This window comes from Ranitomeya imitator, chromosome 6, assembly GCF_032444005.1.
Source record: "Ranitomeya imitator isolate aRanImi1 chromosome 6, aRanImi1.pri, whole genome shotgun sequence".
NCBI lineage: Eukaryota > Metazoa > Chordata > Amphibia > Anura > Dendrobatidae > Ranitomeya > Ranitomeya imitator.
Genome location: NC_091287.1, coordinates 414,003,871 through 414,031,415, shown reverse-complemented (window position 1 = coordinate 414,031,415; position 27,545 = coordinate 414,003,871). Strand labels below are relative to the sequence as shown.

Here is a 27,545-nt window from a genome sequence, read left to right as displayed (position 1 = left end):
CCAACAAACTACAACAGAGAGATGATCATTATCCTTTTCACCTCCTGGCTATTGTGCGCCCATCACCTCTTCCTTCTCGTCTTACTCCATTTGTTCCTCTGCTCCTGCATCTTCAATAACAGTTTGTCTGGTACCATGAGTGCCCCTCGATCGCTGTAATCCCATGGCACATACCTGAGTGAAAACAGTCCAGAGCTTCGACATATTGTTATCCCTTCCACATCCTGCTCTGCTTCCACCTCTACCTCTCGGACCACCACCTCCTCCCGCAGACTATTCAAAGTGTGCTCCAGCAATGTAAATGACCAGAATAGTGATACTGATAATGGCATCATCAGTGCTAACCACCTTAGTAGCCATTTCGAAACTCTGCAGAAGGGTGCAGAGGTCCTTTGTCTGTGCTTACTCCGCATGCGTGATTTGCACCGCACCACGTCCGTATTGCATTGGCCCAGGCTATGCAAAAGGGCTCAGCACTGCTGCCACAGTCACTGCAACATGTGCAAAGTGGAATTCCACCATGTTGGCATATCACATAACTGGTAGGCCGAAAGACCTCTGTAGCAATGCAAGTTAATGACCTGAAGGGTGCAAACGGCGGAAGTGAGCACACAGTGACCATGCTTTCTGCGGCAGATCCAGGATGGGACAGTGGCAGAGAAATTGCTGTACCACCAGGTTGAGGACGTGAGCCATGCAAGGCACGTGTGTAAAGTTGCCATGGCATGGGGCCACAACCATGTTTACAACGTTATCGCACACGGCCTTCCCTGGCTCCAGGTTCAGAGGAGACAGCCATTGCTCAAACTCAGCCTGGATATCTATCCACAACTCGTGAGCTGTGTGACTATGATCTGTAAGGCTTATTAATTTAAACACTCATTGATAGCGATGATCCCCAGCTGCGCAGTACGGAGGTGGGGGATTCACTCTGCACTGTTGGAATGCATGGTTCATTAAGGGAGACGTTGAGGGCACAGGTGGAGGCCCTAGAGGAAGTGGAAGAGGCAGAAGCAGTGGACAAACTGTTAAATACAGAGATTTGTCCCACAAGTCTTGGGGATTCAAAGTCTTGTGTAGTAGCCCCTTGACCGCCTGCTCCTAAAGCCACCAGAATCACACAGTGCCAAGTCAGCAAGATGTAACGCCCCTGGCCATGTTTACTCATCCAGTTGTCAGTGGTGAGATGCACCCTGGCAAACAGATTTTTTTCAAAGAACAGGTGATGTCTGCAACATGCTGGTATAGCGCAGGCACAGCTTTCTTAGAGAAGTAATGGCGACTGGGCAACTGGTACTGGGGGACTGCTATCGCCATTAGCTTTCAGAAACCATCTGTATCCACCAGACAGAAAGGCAACATTTCTGTGGCCAACATATTGGAGATGGTGGAGTTCAACCTCTTAGCTTTGGCATGTGGAGGAGGAAACATTTTTTTACGTGCCACAACTGCGGGACCGAGAGCTGGCTGCTGTGTTGAGAGAAGGTTGAGTAGGGTGAACATGACAAACTGCAGGACTGTGAGTGAGATGCAGGCAGAGATGTTATGGTGGATTGAGAACGATGTGGTGTGCTCGGTGAAATAAAAACAGCAGGCAGCTCCACTTCCATAACAGCTGACGGGCTCTCACTCACCCCAACTGTAGGGGGTAAACAAGAAGTGGAGGTTCTGCGGCCGGAAAACTTTGTGAGAACACTTGCCATGGTGATGAAGGGGGAAGAAACAGCAAATGTGTTTGATGGGATGGCCGGTGGTTGGCGAGGCCCGCGAGTTGGTTGGCGAGGTTAACGCATGTTGATAGCGCATTTGCCGGTTCATGCATATAGTAGTCAAATAATTGCAATTTTTGTCTCTGAGTTGTTTGTTTGATTCTGACATGTGCACTCTTGCCTGGGCTACAATATTAGCATAAACGATTTAGAATCTGAAATGTGGCCTGGTGTCTGGCCCACACTATTAGCAGAAAGGATTTAAATGCTGGAAGGTCAATTTCACCCAGGATCCTATCTATTTGAACTCTCTGACTGCTTTGCAGCAGCAGGAGCAGCCTCTCTTCGCTGTTACACTGACAAAATGGCACAAAAACAAAATGTCCACTTTTTATTTAGAGAGGAACATGTGGCTTTGGCAGCCAATGACAGAAGTCATTGTGTCTTGACGTTGCGGATGGTTTCTGTGCCCTGATTGGCTGCCGAAATTTCCACACATTAAGGTAATAAACAAAAAGAAACAGTCCACAGCCACTTTGACCGCTCCTCACCCCCTCCCCTCATAAAGCACGTCCCCTCAGCTTATCACACTGCACCACTATCCTAGCCAAAGTCCTAGCAAAAGCATTTGTGGAAACTCGATAATTTGCCGAGCTTTGGCTGAATCTTGATGATTTTGTTGAAAAATGCTTGGGAATTCGAACGCAAATCTGAATGTGCAATATTCGTGCCATAGGAGACTGGCGAACGTTTTCTGAACAAGATCGCTCATCTCTACTGCTTATCACCTATCCTGTTTATAGGGGATATGTTGCAATTTTGGTTCAGCTTCTTCACTAAATGAGAGTATACCTAAAGTCTCATGGACTGTGACTATTGATGAGTGGACCAGTGGAAGTTCAGGTTCTGGTACCCGACCCGAACTTTAGTCCAAAGTTCGCTTCAGGTACAAGAAATTGACCCAAACTTGAACCTGAATTCGACTGAAAATAATTGGGACCAAAACTTTGCAGCTGAAAAATTGTCTTTGTCTCCCTCCTTTAAGCATTGAAATTGACTTCTTGGAGAAGTCTGTGTTCGAAGTTTAGCACCTGCCACTAAGTGTGGGATTCAAAATGAACAAATCAACAGCAGGTGAAGAATTGGTTTTAGTTATTTTTTTGCGCCATTCCTTGTGCTGCATAAGTGATCAGACCACTTTATTCTTTGGGTCAGTGCGATTATAGCGATACCAGATTTATATAATTTTTTAATGTTTGGCTGCTGTCACACAGTAAAAGATGCTTTTCATTCATCCCCATATTTAGATAGCTATAATTTTTCCATGTTTCGGCTGACAGAGTCATGTGAGAGCTTATTTTTTGTTGGATGAGTTCACAATTTTATTTGTGCCACTTTTGGGCACATGACTTTTTTTTATCTCTTTCTATTCAGATTTTTTTAGATAGAATGAACAAAAACCAGCAATTCAGGAATTGTTCTTTTTAGGAGTGTTTTATCGCGTATGGTAAAATTGATAAGGCTGATTTATTCTGTGTCAGTATGATTACAGCACCTCCACATTAATATCTTTTTATCTTTTGGCGATTTTACACAATAAAAACTATTGAGTGACCTGTATAGCAGCTTGTTTCTTGCGGGACACGATGATGTTTTAATAGATACTAAAGCATAGTTTTTGCCTCACTTTTTTTTTTTTTTTAACTGTCGTTCTGGTCACAGGGATGTACTTTTTGGCTAATTTTTGTTTTTACATATTTATTTGATTATTATTTTTTCTTTTTTTTGTTCTTTATTTTGTGATTTTTTTTTTTTAAATATATTTTTACAATATTTAACCAAAAAATCATTGTGCCGATGGGAGCACAGAGGGAGCTCCCTCCCTCTACGATGCCCATCAATTTCACTGTCACTATTGATAGCGGCATCAGAGGGACTAAATGCACATGATTGGATCGAGTAACGATTGTGGGCATTGCTGCAGGGTGTCAGCTCTCATATAGAGCTGATACCCGCATTTTGATCACGTTGGTGCTCAGTGTGATGATCGTCATGCAGTATATACAGTATATAGCGGTTTGCGAGAACCTTATATACAGGCACATGTTGTGAAGGGATTAAACAATAGAATCCAATATCTGAACCTAACCTATTTCAAAACAATGACAGTTAAAAAATAAAGCAAATAAAATGGTATCAGGAAGGAATTATTTATTTAGAGTTTATATTCATTGATATTAAATATTATTGAAAAGACAAAAGAGGAGTATGTGATGTACTTACCAAGACTGTCTTCTAAGTAGTATGGGACTGTCCGTGGCCATCTATATTGCGAACCAATAATTGTGTTTCTTTCTGTCTAAATAATGCAAGTAATTAAAAATCCTCTTTAAATTTAGATTTAAAATAATAACTGATATAGCCTGTAATTACTTAAAGGGAACCTGTCAGGTGCCCAGTGCCCTCCAATTCAGCAGAATTCAGTTTGTATGATTAAACTCCCTCCCTAACCAGCCCTTTGTTACATAATTCAGATAAATTAATGCTTTAAAGAAGCATTTATAACCTCAGCTTTTCCTATGCTAATGAGGGCTTTGACTAGTCAGTGGGGCATTACTTACCCCAGAGAAGTCAGCCCTCTTTCCATGTTATCACACCCGTGTACGCTTCCTGGCTTCAGAGGCACACTGGGCTTGTCCAAAAGTTCAGAAGATGGCTTCTCGTTATGCGCAGTGCGTCTCTGAAGCCGGGAAGCGTACCCCTTGCTTCAGAGATGCAGTGATGCTCCCAGAATGGCTGACCTGGACCTTCAGGAGTTGAATACATGACATTACCATGCACTAGATACTCCTCCCCTGAAGGGGCTAATTGGAGGGAAGAGGATTTTTTTCCGCAGCTGAATAAAGTTTGTGATTGGAGGAGCGGGTAACCTGTCAGCTGTGTATCGCAGGGGTATTGATTATCTTCCCCCCAGCCTCACTTAGTGATAAGTTGTTTTTATGTTTTTTAATAGAAACAGCAATGTCTTAAAATATGGCTGCGCTGGGAGGGTTTCTGTTACTCCCCATCACCGCTGTTGTGAAGTAACGGTCTCGTCCTTTCCCTCCCATTAAATTATTATTTTGTCACTGCATTGGGGTCAGTCATTAAGGAAATTGAATGGACATAAGTGTTTATTAGGTTAACGAGCCTGAGCATCTGCTAAGCTGCGTGTTGGTTCTGAAATAATTAAAAGTAAGGTTATTAGAGTTTAGTGATCTTTGTAAGTTTAAAAAAAAATTAAAGGTCGTGGCCAAGTTTAATCCACCAAATCAGCGTGTAATGTGTATTATTTTGCTATTTAGAAATTTTCATAGTTAATTATTATTATTATGTGCTGTGTAATGCAATGACCGACACGCCTGTGCAGATTTGCATGAGCTGAATATGGGGCTGGCTTTTGTAAATGATGTTATCACACCCACAGGGGGCGCACAAAAGAAGTATCACCATGGGGGGCTCAGAAGGGCCACCATTACCATGTGGAAGCACTATTACCATGTAAGGTCACTGATAAGACACCATTACTATGTGGGGGAACACATGGAACCCTTAAGGGACATCGTTACTGTATGAGGGAACAGAAGAAGCACTATTACCATATTATGACAAAGAGGGGACACTAATACCATGCAAGTAAATTTGTTTTGTTTTTTTCATTACATAGTAAAAAATGGTAACTTTTCTTCTGCCAAAGAAAAATAAAAAAATACAACATATGTATCCTAATGGTGCCATTGAAAAATATAAATTTTACAGATAAAAATCAAGTCCTAAGAAAAAAAGAAAGGTTGGCTAGTTTGGCAGAATTAGAGATCTACTATATAATTGTCTAAGGGTCACTTCCGTCTTTCTGTCTGTGTGTCTGTCTGTCTTTCTGTCTGTCTGTCTTTCTGTCTGTCACGGAAATCCCAAGTCGCTCATTGGTCATGGCCGTTTGACCGCGACCAATCAGCAACGGGCACAGTGTGGCCGCGAAATGGCTGGTCCCTACTCCCCTCCTGTCAGTGCCCGCTCCATACTCCCCTCCAGTCAGCGCTCACACAGGGTTAATGGCAGCATTAGCGGACCGCGTTATGATGTGGTGTAACGCAGTCCGTTAACGCTGCTATTAACCCTGTGTGACCAACTTTTTTACTATTGATGCTGCCTGTGCAGCATCAATAGTAAAAAGATCTAATGTTAAAAATAATTTTAAAAATATAAAAAATCTTTATATACTCGCCTTTCCCGCTCCTCGCGACGGTCTGGTCCATGTATTGCGGTCTCGCGAGATGATGACGTAGAGGTCTTACGAGACCGCGACTTAGCGGTCTTGCGAGACCGCTGCATCATCATCTCACGAGACCACAATGCACTCTTGGGACCGGAGCATCACGAGGAGCATCGGTAAATGCCTGGGCTGGATCCGGGGGGCCGACGGAGGGTGAGTATATAACTATTTTTTATTTTAATTCTTTTTTTAACAGGGATATGGTGCCCACATTGCTATATACTACGTGGGCTGTGTTAGATACTGCATGGGCTGTGTTATATACTACATCTCTGTGCTATATACTATGTGGGCTGTGCTATATACTACGTGGCTGTGCAATATATTACGTGGCTGGGCAATATACTACATCGCTGTGCTCTATACTACATGGCCTGTGTTATATACTGCATGGCCAGTGTTATATACTACGTCTCTGTCCTACAGTCATGGCCAAAAGTATTGACACCCCTGCAATTCTGTCAGATAATACTCATTTTCTTCCTGAAAATGATTGCAAACACAAATTATTTGGTATTATTATCTTCATTTAATTTGTCTTAAATGAAAAAACACAAAAGAGAATGAAGCAAAAAATTGATCATTTCACACAAAACTCCAAAAATGGGCCAGACAAAAGTATTGGCACCCTCAGCCTAATACTTGGTTGCACAACCTTTAGCCAAAATAACTGCGACCGACCGCTTCCGGTAACCATCAATGAGTTTCTTACAATGCTCTGCTGGAATTTTAGACCATTCTTCTTTGGCAAACTGCTCCAGGTCTGTCATGATCCCAATGGCAGGGGATCACTAAAGGACAAGCACAGATACAAACAAGCTCTAGGGCGATGGAACCTGAGCTGACCGCGACCCTGAACCTAACACACAAATAAAAGTAGCCGGGGAACGTGCCTACGATGATCCTAGACGTCTCGCTCCAGCCGAAGATCTAACTTCCCCTATTAGAAGAAACACAGACCTCTCTTGCCTCCAGAGAAATCCCCCACAGAAATAGCAGCCCCCCACATATAATGACGGTGAAATGAGAGGAAAGCACATACGCAGTATGAAAACAGTTTCAGCAAAATGAGGCCCGCTAAAGCTAGATAGCAGAGGATACAAAAGTGAACTGCGCGGTCAGCGAAAAACCCTTCAAAAAACCATCCTGAAATTACTTGAACTCATGTGCCAACTCATGGTACATGAGGAGCAATTTCAGCCCACTAGAGCAACCAGCAGCAAGAATCACATATCTGCAGGCTGGACTAAAAACCAAATAAAGCAAAACACCAAAACAGGAAAATCCAAACTTAGCTTGACCAGAAGGTTCTAGGAGCAGGGAGCAGAGGTAACAAGACACACTGGATACATTGATAACCGGCGAGGAAATGCCAGCAAAGCCAGGTTAAATAGGAAACTCCCATATGCTGATGGAACAGGTGGAACCCAGAAACCCAGGAAAGACAAGTCACCCAGTACCATCAGTAACCACCAGAGGGAGCCCAAAAACAGAACTCACAACAGTACCCCCCCCTTGAGGAGGGGTCACCGAACCCTCACGAGAACCACCAGGGCGACCAGGATGAGCCCTATGAAAAGCGCGAACCAAATCATCAGCATGAACATCCGAGGCAACCACCCAAGAATTATCCTCCTGACCATAACCCTTCCACTTGACCAAATACTGGAGTTTCCGTCTGGAAACACGAGAATCCAAGATCTTCTCCACAACATACTCCAATTCTCCCTCCACCAGTACTGGAGCAGGAGGCTCAAGCGAAGGAACAACAGGTACCTCATACTTCCGCAACAACGACCGATGGAACACATTATGAATAGCAAACGATGCCGGGAGATCCAAATGAAACGACACAGGGTTAAGAATTTCCAAGATCCTATAGGGACCGATGAACCGAGGCTTGAACTTAGGAGAAGAGACCTTCATAGGAACAAAACGAGAAGACAACCACACCAAGTCACCAACAAGAAGTCGAGGACCCACGCGGCGACGGCGATTAGCAAACTGCTGAGCCTTCTCCTGGGACAACTTCAAATTGTCCACCACATGACTCCAAATCCGATGCAACCTATCCACCACCATGTCCACTCCAGGACAATCAGAAGGTTCCACCTGACCAGAGGAAAAACGAGGATGAAACCCCGAATTACAAAAGAAAGGAGAAACCAAGGTAGCAGAACTAGCCCGATTATTAAGGGCAAACTCGGCCAGCGGCAAAAAGGTAACCCAGTCATCCTGATCAGCAGAAACAAAACACCTCAAATAAGTTTCCAAGGTCTGATTAGTTCGTTCAGTCTGGCCATTCGTCTGAGGATGGAATGCAGACGAAAAGGACAAATCAATGCCCATCTTAGCACAGAACGTCCGCCAAAATCTAGACACAAACTGGGATCCCCTGTCAGAAACGATGTTCTCAGGAATCCCATGCAAACGAACCACATTCTGAAAAAACAGAGGGACCAACTCAGAGGAGGAAGGCAACTTAGGCAAGGGTACCAGATGAACCATTTTAGAAAAGCGATCACACACAACCCAGATGACGGACATTTTTTGAGAGACAGGGAGATCCGAAATAAAGTCCATGGAAATGTGCGTCCAAGGCCTCTTCGGGATAGGCAAAGGTGACAACAATCCACTGGCCCGAGAACAGCAAGGCTTAGCCCGAGCACAAACCTCACAAGACTGCACAAAAGAACGCACATCCCTCGACAAGGAAGGCCACCAAAAAGACCTGGCCACTAGGGTTGAGCGAAACGGGTCGAACATTTTCAAAAGTCGCCGACTTTTGGCGAAGTCGAGTTTCATGAAACCCGATCCGACCCCTGTGCGTGGTCGGCCATGCGGTACGCGACTTTCGCGACAAAGTCGCGTTTCAATGACGCGAAAAGCGCCATTTCTCAGCCAATGAAGGTAAACGCAGAGTGTGGGCAGCGTGATGACATAGGTCCTGGTCCCCACCATCTTAGAGAAGGGCATTGCAGTGATTGGCTTGCTGTCTGCGGCGTCACAGGGGCTATAAAGGGGAGTTCCCGCTGACCGCCATGTTACTGCTGCTGATCTGAGCTTAGGGAGAGGTTGCTGCCGCTTCGTCAGAAGCAGGGATAGCGTTAGGCAGGGTCCATTAACCACAAAACCGCTTGTGCTGTAGCGATTTCCACTGCCCAACACCACCTTCGGTGTGCAGGGACAGTGGAAGCTCCTTTTTTTTTTTTTTTCCTCAGCGCTGTAGCTCATTGGGCTGCCCTAGAAGGCTCCCTGATAGCTGCATTGCTGTGTGTACGCCGCTGTGCAAACCAACTGCTTTTTTCAAAGCACAAATCCTCTTGTTCCTTCCTTTCTGCACAGCTATCTTGTTTGTTTGTCCACACTTTTTATTTAATTTGTGCATCAGTCCACTCCTTATTGCTGCCTGCCATACCTGGCTGAGATTACTGCAGGGAGATAGTAATTGAAGGACAGTTCCTTTTTTTTTTTTTTTTTTTGTGGGAGATTAAGATTGACATTTCTGCTAGAGTGCCATCTCTGTCTGTGTCATCTCTCACTCAGTGGGCCATAGAAAGCCTATTTATTTTTTTGCTTGATTTGGGTTCCAAAATCTACCAGAAAAAATCACAACATCAATCAGTGGGAGAAAAATATTGGCCTCAGGGCTTGTGTGCCACTCCTTACTCCTGTGTGTGCCATCTCTCACTCAGTGGGCCATAGAAAGCCTATTAATTTTTTTGCTTGATTTGGGTTCTAAATTCTACCTGAAAAAATCAATAAATCAATCAGTGGGAGATTAATATTGGCCTTTGGGCTTGTGTGCCAGTCCTAAGCGTGCCATCTCTCTCTCTCAGATAGTGGGCCATAGAAAGCCTATTTATTATTATTTTTTTTATTGGGTTTATAAATTTTCCCTGGAAAAAAAAAAAAATGGGAGATTAATATTGGCCTCTGGGCTTGTGTGCCAGTCCTGAGCGTGCCATCTCTCTCACAAATAGTGGGCCATAGAAAGCCTATTTATTTTTTTGGTTGATTTGGGTTCATAATTCTACCTGAAAAAATCAATTAATCAATCAGTGGGAGAAAAATATTGGCCTCAGGGCTTGTGTGCCACTCCTTACTCCTGTGTGTGCCATCTCTCACTCAGTGGGCCATAGAAAGCCTATTAATTTTTTTGCTTGATTTGGGTTCTAAATTCTACCTGAAAAAATCATTAAATCAATCAGTGGGAGATTAATATTGGCCTTTGGGCTTGTGTGCCAGTCCTAAGCGTGCCATCTCTCTCTCTCTCAGATAGTGGGCCATAGAAAGCCTATTTTTTTATTATTTTATTGGGTTTATAAATTTTTCCTGGAAAAAAAAAAAAGTGGGAGATTAATATTGGCCTCTGGGCTTGTGTGCCAGTCCTGAGCGTGCCATCTCTCTCACAAATAGTGGGCCATAGAAAGCCTATTAATTTTTTTGCTTGATTTGGGTTCCAAAATCTACCAAAAAAAATCACTAAATCAATCAGTGGGAGATTAATATTGGCCTCTGGGCTTGTGTGCCACTCCTGACTCCTGTGAGCGTCATCTGTCACTCAGTGGGCCCTAGAAAGCCTATTTTTTGTTTTATTTGTTTTCTAAATTCTCCCTGAAAAAATCATTTTATTTTCTTTGGTTTCTAAATTATTCCTGAAAAAAATCATTTTTTTTGTATTTTTTTTTCTCTCAAGTCTCCCTGAAAAAAAAAAAAGAAAAAAAAATCTGTGGGAGATTCATATTGCCCCTTCTGCTTGTGTGCCAGTCTTGACTCCTGGGTGTGCCATCTCTCTCTCTCTCCCCAATTGTGGGCCATAGAAAGCCTATTAATTTTTTTGCTTGATTTGGGTTCCAAAATCTACCAAAAAAAATAACTAAATCAATCGGTGGGAGATTAATATTGGCCTCTGGGCTTGTGTGCCACTCCTGACTCCTGTGTGCGTCCTCTCTCACTCAGTGGGCCCTACAAAGCCTTTTTTTTTTTTTTCCTAAATTCTCCCTGAAACAATCATTTCATTTTATTTGTTTTATAAATTCTTCTGTAAAAAATAATTTTTTTTTAATTTTTTTTTTTTCTGAAGTCTCCCTTTTTAAAAAAACAAACACAAATCAGTGGGAGATAAATATTTACATTTGCGCTTCAGTGACAGTCCTGCGTGTGTGCCATCTCATTTGTTGCCAACAACAACAGAGTGTGTAACATTGTGGCTGATTTTCGTTGTGGTCTCACCCACCTGTAAAGGGGTAGCTAAATCATACTGAAGTTATAGCTCACCGTGTAAGTTGTGTGACAGCAACAAATACCGTTCGTTTGGTAACGTTTTTAAAACAATGAGGAAGTCTGGTGGAAGAGGTCGTGGCCGGGGGCGTTCATTGTCAGCTGGTAATGAGGGTAGTGGTAGTGGTGGAGCATCAGGTGGTCGTGGGAAAAAAAATATTGCACCTAAGTCTGGAGCTGTGGAGCCAGGTTCGTCGTCTGGCTACACAAGGCCTCGAACCCTCCCTTTTCTGGGAGTAGGAAAACTGCTTTTAAAGCCGGAGCATCAAGAGCAAGTTTTGGCTTATCTTGCTGACTCAGCCTCTAGCTCTTTTGCCTCCTCTCGTGAAACTGGTAAAAGTAAAAGCAGCGCGTCGTTAGTGGATGTTCACGGTCAGGGACAAGTCGCTTCCTTGTCCTCTTCAGCAAAAACAACAACAGAGAAGAATGCAGCAGGCGACACAACGGGTTACTCCATGGAGCTCTTTACACATACCGTCCCTGGCTTAGAAAGTGAAGCAGTTAACAGTCCATGCCCATTACAAGTTGAATCTGACATGGAGTGCACTGATGCACAGCCACAGCCAGACTACTATGCTGGTCCTTTGACTCAGACCACAACATTGCCCTCGCAGGGTGCTGATCAAGAATCAGACCCTGATGAGACTATGTTGCCCCATCACGAACGCTATACCACCGACCGACACGGTGACACAGACGAAGTTGCACACGAGCTACAAGAAGAGGTAATAGATGACCCAGTTCTTGACCCCGATTGGCAGCCATTGGGGGAACAGGGTGCAGGCGGCAGCAGTTCTGAAGCGGAGGAGGAGGGGCCGCAGCAGGCATCAACATCGCAACAGGTTCCATCTGCCGGGCCCGTATCTTGGCCAAAACGCGTGGCAAAGTCAAAACCTGTTGGAGGACAGCGTGGCCATCCGGTTAAAGCTCAGTCTGCAATGCCTGAAAAGGTATCCGATGCTAGAAAGAGTGCAGTCTGGCATTTTTTTAAACAACATCCAATTGATCAGCACAAAGTAATCTGTCAAAAATGTTCAACTACCTTAAGCAGAGGGCAGAATCTGAAAAGTCTCAATACAAGTTGCATGCATAGACATTTAACCACCATGCATTTGCAAGCTTGGACTAACTACCAAACGTCCCTTAAGGTTGTAGCACCCTCGGCCAATGAAGCTACTCATCAACGCAACATCCCTTCCGGCAGTGTAGGGCCACCATTTTCTGCACCACCTGCAGTATCTGTGCAGGTTTCTTTGCCAGGCCAAAGCAGTCAGGGTCAGGGAATCTCCAGTTTCGTAGTAGGAAACACTGCATCTAGGGCACCGGCGGCAACAATACCATCTCCCACCGTCTCTCAGTCTGCCATGTCCACCGGCACCCCCGCTAGTTCCACGATCTCCAGCTCTCCAGTCCAGCTCACCCTACATGAGACTATGGTTAGAAAATGGAAGTACTTAGCCTCGCATCCGCGTACACAGGGTTTGAACGCCCACATAGCTAGACTAATCTCGTTAGAGATGATGCCCTACCGGTTAGTTGAAAGCGAAGCTTTCAAAGACCTGATGGACTACGCTGTACCACGCTACGAGCTACCCAGTCGACACTTTTTTTCCAGAAAAGCCATCCCAGCCCTCCAACAGCATGTTAAAGAGCGCATCGTCCATGCACTCAGGCAATCTGTGAGCACAAAGGTGCACCTGACAACAGATGCATGGACCAGTAGGCATGGCCAGGGACGTTACGTGTCCATCACGGCACACTGGGTAAATGTGGTGGATTCAGGGTCCACAGGGGACAGCAAGTTTGGGACAGTTCTGCCTAGCCCACGGTCTAGGAAACAGTTGGCTGTAGCCGTTCGCACCCCCTCCTCCTCCTCCTCCTCCTCGTCCTCCTGCAGAAGCGAGAGCTCGTCCACAGACCGCAGTCGCACAACCACTCCATCCGCAGCTGCCACTGTTGCACACCAGGTCTCCCATTATGGGGCAGCTACTGGCAAACGTCAGCAGGCTGTATTGGCTATGAAGTGTTTGGGCGACAACAGACACACCGCGGAAGTTCTGTCCGAGTTCTTGCAGCAAGGAACGCAGTCGTGGCTGGGCACTGTAGATCTTGAGGCAGGCAAGGTAGTGAGTGATAACGGAAGGAATTTCATGGCTGCCATCTCCCTTTCCCAACTGAAACACATTCCTTGCCTGGCTCACACCTTAAACCTGGTGGTGCAGTGCTTCCTGAAAAGTTATCCGGGGTTATCCGACCTGCTCCTCAAAGTGCGTGGACTTTGCGCACATATCCGCCGTTCGCCTGTACACTCCAGCCGTATGCAGACCTATCAGCGTTCTTTGAACCTTCCCCAGCATCGCCTAATCATAGACGTTGTTACAAGGTGGAACTCAACACTGCACATGCTTCAGAGACTGTGCGAACAGAGGCGGGCTGTTATGTTTTTGTGGGAGGATACACATACACGGGCAGGCAGTAGGATGGCAGACATGGAGTTGTCAGGTGTGCAGTGGTCGAAGATTCAAGACATGTGTCAAGTCCTTCAGTGTTTTGAGGAATGCACACGGCTGGTTAGTGCAGACAACGCCATAATAAGCATGAGCATCCCCCTAATGTGTCTGCTGATGCAAAGTTTGACGCACATAAAGGATCAGGCGTCTGCACCAGAGGAAGAGGAAAGCCTTGATGACAGTCAGCCATTGTCTGGTCAGGGCAGTGTACAGGACGAGGTAGCGGGCGAAGAGGAGGTGGAGGATGAGGAGGATGATGGGGATGAGTATATTTTTAATGAGGAAGCTTTCCCGGGGTCATTGGAAATTGGTGGCGTGGCAAGGGCGGGTTCTGGTTTTTTGAGGGACACAAGTGACGTAGATTTGCCTGCAACTGCCCCTCAAGCAAGCACAACCGCAGATTTGACAACTGGAACTTTGGCCCACATGGCGGATTATGCCTTGCGTATCCTCAAAAGGGACACACGCATTACAAAAATGATGAACGATGACGATTACTGGTTGGCCTGCCTCCTTGATCCTCGCTATAAAGGCAAATTGCAAAATATTATGCCACATGAGAACTTGGAACTAATATTAGCAACAAAACAATCAACTCTTGTTGACCGTTTGCTTCTGGCATTCCCTGCACACAGCGCCCGTGATCGTTCTCACACGAGCTCCAGGGACCAGCAGACCAGAGGTGTTAGAGGGGCAGAAATCAGAAGTGGCGTTGGCCAGAGGGGTTTTCTGACCAGGTTGTGGAGTGATTTTGCTATGACCGCAGACAGGACAGGTACTGCAGCATCAATTCAAAGTGACAGGAGACAACATTTGTCCAGTATGGTTACAAACTATTTTTCATCCCTTATCGACGTTCTCCCTCAACCGTCATTCCCATTTGATTACTGGGCATCCAAATTAGACACCTGGCCAGAATTGGCAGAATATGCATTGCAGGAGCTTGCTTGCCCGGCAGCTAGTGTCCTATCAGAAAGAGTATTCAGTGCTGCAGGTTCAATACTAACTGAAAAAAGGACTCGTCTGGCTACCCAAAATGTAGATGATCTAACCTTCATTAAAATGAACCACAACTGGATTTCGAAATCTTTTGCCCCACCTTGCCCGGCTGACACCTAACTTTCCTATGAAAAGGTCTTGCCTGTGGACTCTTCTGAATGACTTTTCCAATCTCGTAATTTTCTGCACCTGATTGTCCAGCATACGACATGTTTACTCCTAACAAAATGGCCAAACTCCCCACACGGGGCCGTGGTATCGCCACTTTGCGCCAGCACCCGTGAGAGTGCTGTTTGTCTGAAGAGGTGGGTGTGCCCGCTTTTGGTCGACGGCACTGCCACTGGGTCCCTCATAGTACAATAAAGTGTCTCTGGCGGTGGTGGTGCGCACCCAACGTCAGACACACCATTGTAATATGAGGGGCCCTGGGCCTGTACCGCCGGCCACAAGACAGTTCCCCCCCCAGCTCAAACAGTGCTCTACCACTAGCAAAATTATCTCTCACAGCTTCACCAATGTTTAGTCTATGCGCTGACATCCTTCAATGCCTGGCACTGACAATACCATTGTTTTGACATTTTTGTTATGTTAGGCCTTCGAAGCCTGTCTGCGGTCCGTTCTTTCTACAACTACTACACTGACCAGGCCACTGCTGGCCGTGTTCCCCTGGAACCAATTTAAACTTGCCTACAGCCAGCCCAAATTTGTTATGTTAGGCCTTCTTAGCCTGTCTGCCGTCACTCCTTCCACTAGACTTCCACTGACCAGACCACTGTTGCCCGTGTACCCCTGGAACCAATTTTAAATTGCCAACAGCCAAATGTTATTATGTTAGGCCTTTGATGCCTGTCTGCCGTCACTCCTTCCACTAGACTTCCACTGACCAGACCACTGTTGCCCGTGTACCCCTGGAACCAATTTTAAATTGCCAACAGCCCAATGTTATGATGTTAGGCCTTTGATGCCTGTCTGCCGTCACTCCTTCCACTAGGCCTCCACTGACCTGTCTACTGCTGCCCGTGTTCCCATGGAACCAATTGTAAATTGCCTACAGCCAGCCCATTTTATTACGTTAGGCCTTCGAAGCCTGTCTGCGGTCCCTCCTTCCACTAGGCCTCCACTTACCTGTCTACTGCTGCCCGTGTTCCCCTGGAACCAATTTTAAATTGCCTACAGGCAGCCCAATTTATTATGTTAGGCCTTCGAAGCCTGTCTGCGGTCCCTCCTTCCACTAGGCCTCCACTTACCTGTCTACTGCTGCCCGTGTTCCCCTGGAACCAATTTTAAATTGCCTACAGCCAGCCCATTTTATTATGTTAGGCCTTCGAAGCCTGTCTGCGGTCCCTCCTTCCACTAGGCCTCCACTGACCTGTCTACTGCTGCCCGTGTTCCCCTGGAACCAATTTTAAATTGCCTACAGCCAGCCCATTTTATTATGTTAGGCCTTCGAAGCCTGTCTGCGGTCCCTCCTTCCACTAGGCCTCCACTTACCTGTCTACTGCTGCCCGTGTTCCCCTGGAACCAATTTTAAATTGCCAACAGGCAGCCCAATTTATTATGTTAGGGCTTCGAAGCCTGTCTGCGGTCCCTCCTTCCACTAGGCCTCCACTGACCTGTCCACTGCTGCCCGTGTTCCCCTGGAACCAATTTTAAACTGCCTACAGGCAGCCCAATTTATTATGTTAGGGCTTCGAAGCCTGTCTGCGGTCCCTCCTTCCACTAGGCCTCCACTGACCTGTCTACTGCTGCCCGTGTACCCCTTGAACCAACATCATAAAATAAAAAAAAAAGTATTTTGCTTATAAAAAAGAAAATACTGGTGAGATATCAAATGCAGACATTTTAACATTAAAAACAAACACACAACTAAAATCTGGTACAGTACTAAAAATGGCCACCAGCTACAATTACTTTATCCTGCAAGTATTTAACTGAAAGGTTTTTTAAATTGAAAACACAGATATGGCATCCACCGAGTGTTGTCCTGTCGCGTCTTCTTTATATTATTGCCGAGAAGATGCAAAACAATGAAAATAATAAAATCATTAATTACCAAAATAATAGAGAAAGTCAACACCACATTGCAAATAAACATTCATTCCAAATAAAGAAGCAGGGCGCGTCCGAGGGTAAGTATATACCTAATAAGAATATAATCACCCTCGGACGCGCAATGCTTATTTCCAACAGCCTTCCTTCCTAAGAATCAGCCCTTCCGTGGTGTAGAGAGACGTTGTGTTACACTTCAAGGTGTTCCCCAGGTTGTCTTTCCTGAGCTTCGATCTTCCGGCTCTCGTTTAGTAGTTCTTGGAAACTACACTGCATTAGGCCTTCAAATTGGGTATGGGGTGTAGAGAGAGGGTGTGTTACACTCCAAGGTGTTCCCCAGGTTGCCTTTCCTGAGCTTCGATCTTCCGGCTCTCGTTTAGTAGTTGTTGGAAACTACGCTGCATTAGGCCTTCAAATTGGGTATGGGGTGTAGAGAGAGGGTGTGTTACACTCCAAGGTGTTCCCCAGGTTGCCTTTCCTGAGCTTCGATCTTCCGGCTCTCGTTTAGTAGTTGTTGGAAACTACGCTGCATTAGGCCTTCAAATTGGGTATGGGGTGTAGAGAGAGGGTGTGTTACACTCCAAGGTGTTCCCCAGGTTGCCTTTCCTGAGCTTCGATCTTCCGGCTCTCGTTTAGTAGTTCTTGGAAACTACACTGCATTAGGCCTTCAAATTGGGTATGGGGTGTAGAGAGAGGGTGTGTTACACTCCAAGGTGTTCCCCAGGTTGCCTTTCCTGAGCTTCGATCTTCATGCTCTCGTTTAGTAGTTGTCGGAAACTACGCTGCATTAGGCCTACAAATTGGGTATGGGGTGTAGAGAGAGGGTTTGTTACACTCCAAGGTGTTCCCCAGGTTGCCTTTCCTGAGCTTCGATCTTCCGGCTCTCGTTTAGTAGTTCTTGGAAACTACACTGCATTAGGCCTTCAAATTGGGTATGGGGTGTAGAGAGAGGGTGTGTTACACTCCAAGGTGTTCCCCAGGTTGCCTTTCCTGAGCTTCGATCTTCCGGCTCTCGTTTAGTAGTTCTTGGAAACTACACTGCATTAGGCCTACAAATTGGGTATGGGGTGGAGAGAGATGGTCTGTTACACTCCAAGGTGTTCCCCAGGTTTCCTTGCCATTGCTTCGGTCTTCCGACTCTCGTTTAGTAGTTGTAGAAAAGTACACTGCATTAGGCCTACATAATGGGTATGGGGTGGAGAGAGATGGTGTGTTACACTCCAAGGTGTTCCCCAGGTTGCCTTTCCTGAGCTTCTATCTTCAGGCTCTCATTAAATTGTGGTTAAATGGAACAACTGCATTTGGCGTACTAGTTGGTTTGGGGCCTACTATCGGTGTCTGCCACTCCTTGCTGTTCTCCTGGTTTCCTGTCCTGAAATTCCATTTTCAGGCTCTCGTTAAGTAGTTGTTAATGTTAGACTGCATTTGGCCTACTAGTTGGGTTGGGGCCTACTATCGGTGTCTGCCACTCCTTGCTGTTCTCCTCCACTGAACAAAGCTGTGCCGCCTGTTTACTACGGTTGCCAATTTTGAACTGCATTTCGACTACTTACTGATTTGGCCCTACTCTCTGTGTCAGCCTCTCATTCCAGTTGTCCTCCACTGCAATGCCCCCTGGTTATTCCTGTGTTACCAATTTTGAACTGCATTTAGCCCACTTTATTCTTTGGGCCTATATCTGTGTTTCCACTTCATCGTGCCCATTGCCCAGCCAGTGATAGATGAGTCTGCTGGTACATTGACCCATAACGCAACATTCCCCGTGCATGCTACACAACAACATTGTGACCCTGCTGAAAGTCAGGTTGCTCTTCCCGCATACCATACCACCTTACACGGGGACAAAGAGGAAGGTGCAGATGAAAGTGCAGGTTCCTTCATCAGGTGGGGGGAGGAATACTAGTTGGCGACGTCACTGGCACAGGGCCTCTCATAGTACGCAAAAGTGTTGCTGCCGGTGGGAGGCGCCCCCGCCGTGCAAACACACCGCTGTACTTTGAGGGGCCCTGTGCCAGTGCCAATGCCAACAAGTGGGCCCCCCCTGCTTGCTCAGGATCACAGCACTTGCAAAGTTGAAATACTTACCTCTCCCTGCTCCACTGCCGTGACGTGGTCCAGATTTCCTGGGCCCACTAATTACTTGAACCAGCCCTACCCCACACAACTTTAGCCAAATGACCCCCAATTTCAAATGCCTTCCAATTATTATAAGGTAAATTACGCTTGACAAGCTTCATTAAGAAGAATGGATGGTTTTGACATTAAAATGGGCACTCTAGGTGTTTTCCTGGCCCCCACTCACTGCCGACTATGCTGCCCCATTGACTTGCATTGGGTTTCGTGTTTCGGTCGATCCCGACTTTTCGCCATAATCGGCCGATTTCACTCGACCCGACTTTTGAGATAGTCGGGTTTCGCGAAACCCGGCTCGACTCTAAAAAGGTCAAGGTCGCTCAACTCTACTGGCCACCAAGTCTCTAGTACCAAATGTTCCAACGCACAAGAATGGACCTCGGAGATGACTCTACTGGTCCAATTATCCGGAACAAACAGTCTCTCAGGCGGACAACGATCAGGTTTACCCGCCTGAAACTCCTGCAAAGCACGTCGCAAGTCTGGGGAGACAGCAGACAAAATCACCCCATCCCTAAGGATACCAGAGGGCTCAGAATTTCCAAGGGAGTCAGGCACAAAACTCCTAGAAAGAGCATCCGCCTTCACATTCTTTGAACCTGGCAGGTATGAAACCACAAAATTGAAACGAGAGAAAAACAGTGACCAACGAGCCTGTCTAGGATTCAGACGCCTGGCAGACTCAAGGTAAATCAAATTTTTGTGATCAGTCAAGACCACCACACGATGTCTAGCACCCTCTAGCCAATGACGCCACTCCTCAAATGCCCACTTCATGGCCAAAAGTTCCCGATTACCAACATCATAATTCCGCTCAGCCGGCGAAAACTTTCTAGAAAAAAACGCGCATGGCTTCATCACTGAGTCATCGGAGCTTCTCTGTGACAAAACCGCCCCCGCTCCAATCTCGGAAGCATCAACCTCAACCTGAAAAGGGAGCGAAACATCTGGCTGACGCAACACAGGAGCAGAAGAAAACCGGCGCTTAAGTTCCTGAAAGGCCTCCACAGCCGCAGGAGACCAATTAGCAACATCAGCACCCTTCTTAGTCAAATCCGTCAAAGGCTTAACAACACTAGGAAAAATAGTTATAAAACGACGATAGAAATTAGCAAAGCCCAAGAACTTCTGTAGACTCTTAAGAGATGTAGGCTGCGTCCAGTCACAAATAGCCTGAACCTTGACGGGATCCATCTCAATAGTAGAAGGGGAAAAAATATACCCCAAGAAAGAAATCTTCTGGACTCCAAAGAGACACTTTGAGCCTTTTACAAACAAGGAATTGGCCCGCAGGACCTGAAACACCTTCCTGACCTGCTGAACATGAGACTCCCAGTCATCAGAAAAAACCAAAATATCATCCAAATACACAATCATAAATTTATCCAGATATTCACGGAAAATATCGTGCATAAAGGACTGGAAGACTGAAGGAGCATTAGAAAGTCCAAAAGGCATTACCAAATACTCAAAATGGCCCTCAGGCGTATTAAATGCGGTTTTCCACTCATCACCTTGCTTTATTCGTATAAGATTATACGCACCCCGAAGATCAATCTTAGTGAACCATTTAGCCCCCTTAATGCGAGCAAACAAATCAGTCAACAATGGCAAAGGATACTGATATTTTACGGTAATCTTATTCAAAAGACGATAATCTATACAAGGCCTCAAGGAACCATCTTTTTTGGCCACGAAAAAAAAACCTGCTCCCAAAGGGGACAAAGATGGACGGATATGTCCCTTTTCCAAGGACTCCTTAACATAATCCCGCATAGCAGTATGCTCTGGCACTGACAGATTGAACAAACGACCTTTAGGAAATTTACTGCCTGGAATTAAATTTATAGCACAATCGCAATCCCTGTGAGGAGGAAGCGAACTGAGCTTAGGCTCCTCAAAAACATCCCGATAGTCAGACAAAAACACAGGAATCTCAGAAGGAGTAGATGAACCCCCTGACAACCCCAGCTTAACACAGACATTGATTTCCAGTCAAGGACTGGATTATGAGTTTGTAACCATGGCAGACCAAGTACTAGAACATCATGCAAATTATACAGTACCAGGAAGCGAATCACCTCCTGATGAACGGGAGTCATACGCATGGTCACTTGTGTCCAGTACTGAGGTTTATTCATAGCCAAAGGTGTAGAGTCAATTCCCTTCAAAGGAATAGGGACTTCCAGAGGCTCCAGACTAAACCCACAGCGATTGGCAAATGACCAATCCATAAGACTCAGGGCAGCGCCTGAATCCACATAGGCATCGACGGAAATGGATGATAATGAACAAATCAGAGTCACAGACAGAATGAACTTAGACTGTAAAGTACTAATGGCAACAGACTTATCAACCTTTTTTGTGCGTTTAGAGCATGCTGATATAACATGAGCTGAATCACCACAATAAAAGCACAACCCTTTTTTCCGCCTATACTTTTGCCGTTCACTTCTGGAGTGAATTCTATCACATTGCATTATCTCAGGTGACGGTTCAGACGACACCGCCAAATGATGCACAGGTTTGCGCTCCCGTAAACGCCGATCAATCCGAACAGCCATAGTCATAGACTCATTCAGACCAGCAGGCGCAGGGAACCCCACCATAACATCTTTAATGGCCTCAGAAAGGCCATCTCTGAACTTTGCAGCCAGAGCGCACTCATTCCACTGAGTAAGCACCGACCACTTCCGAAATTTTTGACAATAAATTTCTGCTTCATCTTGCCCCTGAGAGAGGGCCAACAAAGCTTTTTCAGCCTGAATCTCTTGGTTAGGTTCCTCATAGAGCAAACCAAATGCCAGAAAAAACGCATCCGCATTAAGCAACGCAGGGTCCCCTGGTGCCAATGCAAATGCCCAATCCTGAGGGTCACCCCGCAGGAAAGATATAATTATCTTGACTTGCTGAGCAGGGTCTCCAGAGGAGCGAGATTTCAAAGAAAGAAACAACTTGCAATTGTTCCTAAAATTCAGAAAACGAGATCTATCTCCAGAAAAAAACTCTGGGACAGGAATTCTAGGTTCAGACATAGGAGCATGTACAACAAAATCCTGTATATTTTGAACCTTAGTGGCAAGATTATTCAGGCTGGAAGCCAAACTCTGGACGTCCATGATAAACAGCTGGGATCAGAGCCATTCAAAGATTAAGAGGAGGAGGAAGTAGCCAGGCTGCAATAAGGCTAGGCAGCAAACTCTGAGGGAAAGAGAAAGAAAAAAAAAAAAAACTTCCTCAGACTACTTATCCTCCTACTTCAGCCAATACAATTAACACTTTGTGGGCCGGTTATACTGTCATGATCCCAATGGCAGGGGATCACTAAAGGACAAGCACAGATACAAACAAGCTCTAGGGCGATGGAACCTGAGCTGACCGCGACCCTGAACCTAACACACAAATAAAAGTAGCCGGGGAACGTGCCTACGATGATCCTAGACGTCTCGCTCCAGCCGAAGATCTAACTTCCCCTATTAGAAGAAACACAGACCTCTCTTGCCTCCAGAGAAATCCCCCACAGAAATAGCAGCCCCCCACATATAATGACGGTGAAATGAGAGCAAAGCACATACGCAGTATGAAAACAGTTTCAGCAAAATGAGGCCCGCTAAAGCTAGATAGCAGAGGATACAAAAGTGAACTGCGCGGTCAGCGAAAAACCCTTCAAAAAACCATCCTGAAATTACTTGAACTCATGTGCCAACTCATGGTACATGAGGATCAATTTCAGCCCACTAGAGCAACCAGCAGCAAGAATCACATATCTGCAGGCTGGACTAAAAAACAAATAAAGCAAAACACCAAAACAGGAAAATCCAAACTTAGCTTGACCAGAAGGTTCTAGGAGCAGGGAGCAGAGGTAACAAGACACACTGGATACATTGATAACCGGCGAGGAAATGCCAGCAAAGCCAGGTTAAATAGGAAACTCCCATATGCTGATGGAACAGGTGGAACCCAGAAACCCAGGAAAGACAAGTCACCCAGTACCATCAGTAACCACCAGAGGGAGCCCAAAAACAGAACTCACAACACAGGTCCCCGATATTTGAAGGGTGCCTTCTCCAAACTGCCATTTTTAGATCTCTCCACAGGTGTTCTATGGGATTCAGGTCTGGACTCATTGCTGGCCACCTTAGAAGTCTCCAGTGCTTTCTCTCAAACCATTTTCTAGTGCTTTTTGAAGTGTGCATTATGCTGCAAAATTTGTTGGTAGTCTTCAGACTTCATAATGCCATGCACACGGTGAAGCAGTCCAGTGCCAGAGGCAGCAAAGCAACCCCAAAACATCAGGGAACCTTCGCCATGTTTGGCTGTAGGGACCGTGTTCTTTTCTTTGAATGTCTCTTTTTTTCTCCTGTAAACTCTATGTTGATGCCTTTGTCCAAAAAGCTCTACTTTTGTCTCATCTGACCAGAGAACATTCTTCCAAAATGTTTTAGGCTTTTTCAGGTAAGTTTTGGCAAACTCCAGCCTGGCTTTTTTATGTCTCAGGTAAGAAGTGGCTTCTTCCTGGGTCTCCTACCATGCAGCCCCTTTTCATTCAGATGCCGACGGATAGTACGGGTTGACACTGTTGTACCCTCGGACTGCAGGGCAGCTTGAACTTGTTTGGATGTTAGTCGAGGTTCTTTATCCAACATCCGCACAATCTTGTGTTGAAATTCTTTTCCGTCCACATCTAGGGAGGTTAGCCACAGTGCCATGGGCTTTAAACTTCTTGATGACACTGCGCACGATAGACACAGGAACATTCAGGTCTTTGGAGATGGACTTGTAGCCTTGAGATTGCTCATGTCTCCTCACAATTTGGTTTCTCAAGTCCTCAGACAGTTCTTTGGTTTTCTTTCTTTTCTCCATGCTCAATGTGGTACACACAAGGACATAGGACAGAGGTTGAGTCAAGTTTAATCCATGTCAACTGGCTGCAAGTGTGAGTTAGTTATTGCCAACACCTGTTAGGTGCCACAGGTAAGTTACAGGTGCTGGTAATTGCACAAATAAGAGAAGCATCATCACATGATTTTTCGAACAGTGCCAATACTTTTGTCCACTCCCTTTTTTATGTTTGGTGTGGAATTATATCCAATTTGGCTTTAGGACAATTCTTTTTGTGTTTTTTTTTCATTTAAGACAAATTAAATGAAGATAATAATACCAAATAATTTGTGTTTGCATTCATTTTCAGGAAGAAAATGAGTATTATCTGACAGAATTGCAGGGGTGTCAATACTTTTGGCCATGACTGTATATACTATGTGGCTGTGCAATATATTACGTGGCTGTGCAATATACTACGTGGCTGTGCAATATATTACGTGGCTGGGCAATATACTACGTGGCTGGGCAATACACTACGTGGCTGGGCAATATACTACGTGGCTGGGCAATATACTACATCGCTGGGCAATATACTACGTGGCTGTTCAATATATTACGTGGCTGGGCAATATACTACGTGTCTGTGCTATATACTACGTGTCTGTGCTATATACTATGTGGCTGGGCAATATACTACGTAGCTGGGCAATATACTACGTGTCTGTGCTATATACTAGGTGGCTGGGCAATATACTACGTGGCTGTGTTATATACTACGTGGCTGTGTCATATACCATGTGGCTGTGTTATATACGATGTGGCTGTGCTATATACTGCATGGGCTGTGTTATATACTACGTGGGCTGTGTTATATGCTACTTGGCTGTGCTATATTTCTCTGCTGTATCTGTGCATCATGAATCGTGGTATGTGTTAAAGAGGGGGGCCCACTGAGACTCATTCGCCCAGGGCCCTCAAAAACCTGGAGCTGGCCCTGGCTTCACTGATTGTTCGCGGCCGGGCGTGACCAATCAGGGACACGCGCAGTCCGCCAGAGAATTGGCACGGAATTTGAACCAGGCTTCGCTAATTGGTCAAGGACGGACGGCCGAATCCTGTGTATAAATTGCATTATTCTAAAAACTTCAAAAATAAACTACATACATATTGTAGAATACCCAATGCGTTAGAACCATCTAGTAAATTATAATGTACCCCATAGTCATCCATAAAGTATAATGCACATTCCATAGTCATCCATAAAGTATAATGCACCCCATAATCATCCACAAAAGTATAATGCACATCCCATAGTCACCCATAAAGTATAATGCACCTCATAATCATCCATAAAAGTATAATGTACATCCCATAGTCATCTATAAAGAATAATGCACCCCATAGTCATTCATAAAGTATAATGCACCACCCCCACAGTCATCCATGTACTAGTAAGGTCACCGATTTAAAAATAAATACCTTCCCTATGCTCCCTGGCGCGCTAGTCCTGGAATGCGTCCCCGGTCATGTGCAAGCCAGCATCAGCTGCTGACCTCTGCTTGACTGGAAGTGTGCATTTCGGCACATGGACCGATCGGTCTGTGCGGTCTTGCGAGACCGCTGCGTCATCATCCCACGAGACCACAATGCACTCTTGGGACCGGAGCATCACGAGGAGCATCGGTAAATGCCTGGGCTGGATCCGGGGGGCCGACAGAGGGTGAGTATATAACTATTTTTTATTTTAATTCTTTTTTTAACAGGGATATGGTGCCCACATTGCTATATACTACGTGGGCTGTGTTAGATACTGCATGGGCTGTGTTATATACTACATCTCTGTGCTGGATGTGCATCTGAAAACGCACATCCAGTTGAAGTTTCTGCTGGCATCAATGGACCCCTGACCCACCAGACCCGGTTGCAGTGGTAACCGCTGCTAATGCGGTCATTATGCCACTGCCTATTTAATTGATTAACATAGAGAATAAAATTTGTGGGAGGGTTTCTTTAACTTTACTTAGAGATTCCTGTGGTTACATGGACTCCAAATAACATCTACTATAGTATCTGCAAAATAGTGTGATCTTTACACGTGGAACCTGTTTTTCAAGGGGATATCCAGTACTTTCATTTCTTGTTCTTAGGGTTGAAAACTTACAGGCAGGCCGTTGCTACCTCCCTGCCTGCGCTATATTGATCTCTTCTGGCTTGTTTAAGGACTGCTCCTGTAAGGGATTTTCCTGCTTCCAGTGACGACACGTTGACAGAACATCTCCTTCTCTTCTGCTCTGTCGATGGGGCCTCACTGCAGATGTCATGCTGGATGACAGTCGGTTCCCCACTGACTAACTGCGGGGAGCCAGGTGTCAATCAACATAATGTCAGCATTAACACCCCATCGATGGCGCGTACCAGAAGTGAAAAAGCTGCCCTGTTAATGTGAGGTTAAATGAAGTCAGAGAGTCACCACCTGAACTAGAACAAATCATCGCAGGGAAAACAGACATGCAAACAGCAACTACCTGCATGTAAGTTCTTCACCCAAAGTCCCAGATAACCCTCCAAAAAACAAAGTCCTGGATAATCCGTTTAAACATTTGAATGCCACTACTCACGTCAGGAAAAATTAATTTAAAACACCTTGCAGTGTCTGTTACAAAATTAAAAAATGAAACAACTATACTTACTGAATCACGTTTAATGTCTCCTTCAAATAAGTTCAAACCAGATGCTATAAAATAAAAGTAAAAACATTATATATTATCTATAATCTGCTCACCTAACATCTGACCAATAGATCGATATGTCGGCTTTACATACCTAGATTTATGGCAGGAATATCCTTATAGTTTGAAAGAATTCTGTCATTTCCTGTTAAAGGAAGTACAAATAATAAGAAAAACCTAATAAAAAAAAAAAGCCACATTCAGGTAATGGTATAGACTGCTGCAAGTGTGCTTTCAGCTTAAGTCCCTATTGCCATGAGATGAGATGAACTTCTCGCCTCAGGCAGCCGTATTCAATTTCTCTGAGTTAGTGGAAATCCCAGACTGACAAATCCTCACTTCACTGAATGTGGTGTGGAGTGAGAATGTGTTGGACAATGGTAGAAGAGAGTCAGAGGGTGTGAGAGAGTTCTGTGACAGTGTGCTAGATACTAGGCTTGTGGGGCAGGTAAAGAGGACAGGAATGAAAAAAGTGGCTAGATGCTGGAATATCCGGGGAGAGGTGAAGTTAGATAGGGAACTGAGGCAGGTGAAGATGAAATCTAGTGTATGTCTGTCTGTGTGGGTGCATGTGGAGGACCATTGTTTTAGACCAGTTTCAGGTGCAGGCAGCGTTTAGGAAGTAAAAGTCCAACTCCTCCGCCATGTTTATTGACAGGAATCGCAGTGTGGATGAAGTGAAGGCTGCCATAACACAGTGCAGCAGGGGAGACTGTGTCAGAGGGTGTCAGCCATGTTTCTGTAAGGCCCAGGAAATATAGATTGCTATATGATCATAGAATATTAGAGTTGGAAGGGACCTCAAGAGTCATCATATCAAACCCCAGGCTGAATGCAGGATTCACTAAACTATCTCAGGCAGATGTCTGTCCAGCCTCTGTTTGAAGACGTCCATTGAAGGAGAACTCTCCACCTCTGGTGGCAGCCTGTTCCACTCCTTGTATAATGAGTCTGGTCCCAGATACTGCAGAAAACCAAGAAGTGTGTTCAACTGTTG

General features: G+C 45.4%; 1 protein-coding gene and 1 long non-coding RNA gene across 4 annotated transcripts in view; one reads left to right on the top strand and one right to left on the bottom strand.

Annotated features, from left to right (window-relative positions):
• Positions 1-27,545, top strand: part of LOC138642784 (uncharacterized) — a 48,084-nt gene that overhangs the window by 2,247 nt on the left and 18,292 nt on the right. The gene's annotated exons all lie outside the window — the stretch shown is intronic.
• Positions 1-27,545, bottom strand: part of LOC138642783 (meprin A subunit beta-like) — a 125,180-nt gene that overhangs the window by 90,746 nt on the left and 6,889 nt on the right. For 2 of the 3 annotated variants that reach the window (XM_069731255.1, XM_069731254.1), the window contains exons 3-5: positions 26,643-26,693; positions 26,510-26,553; positions 3,993-4,068 (exon numbers count right to left, since the gene is read on the bottom strand). In XM_069731255.1, coding sequence (XP_069587356.1) covers positions 3,993-4,068; positions 26,510-26,553; positions 26,643-26,693 — 171 coding nt within the window. Of the gene's footprint in view, positions 1-3,992; positions 4,069-26,509; positions 26,554-26,642; positions 26,694-27,545 lie in introns of those variants that run through there. The other variant, XM_069731256.1, reaches the window with a different exon arrangement.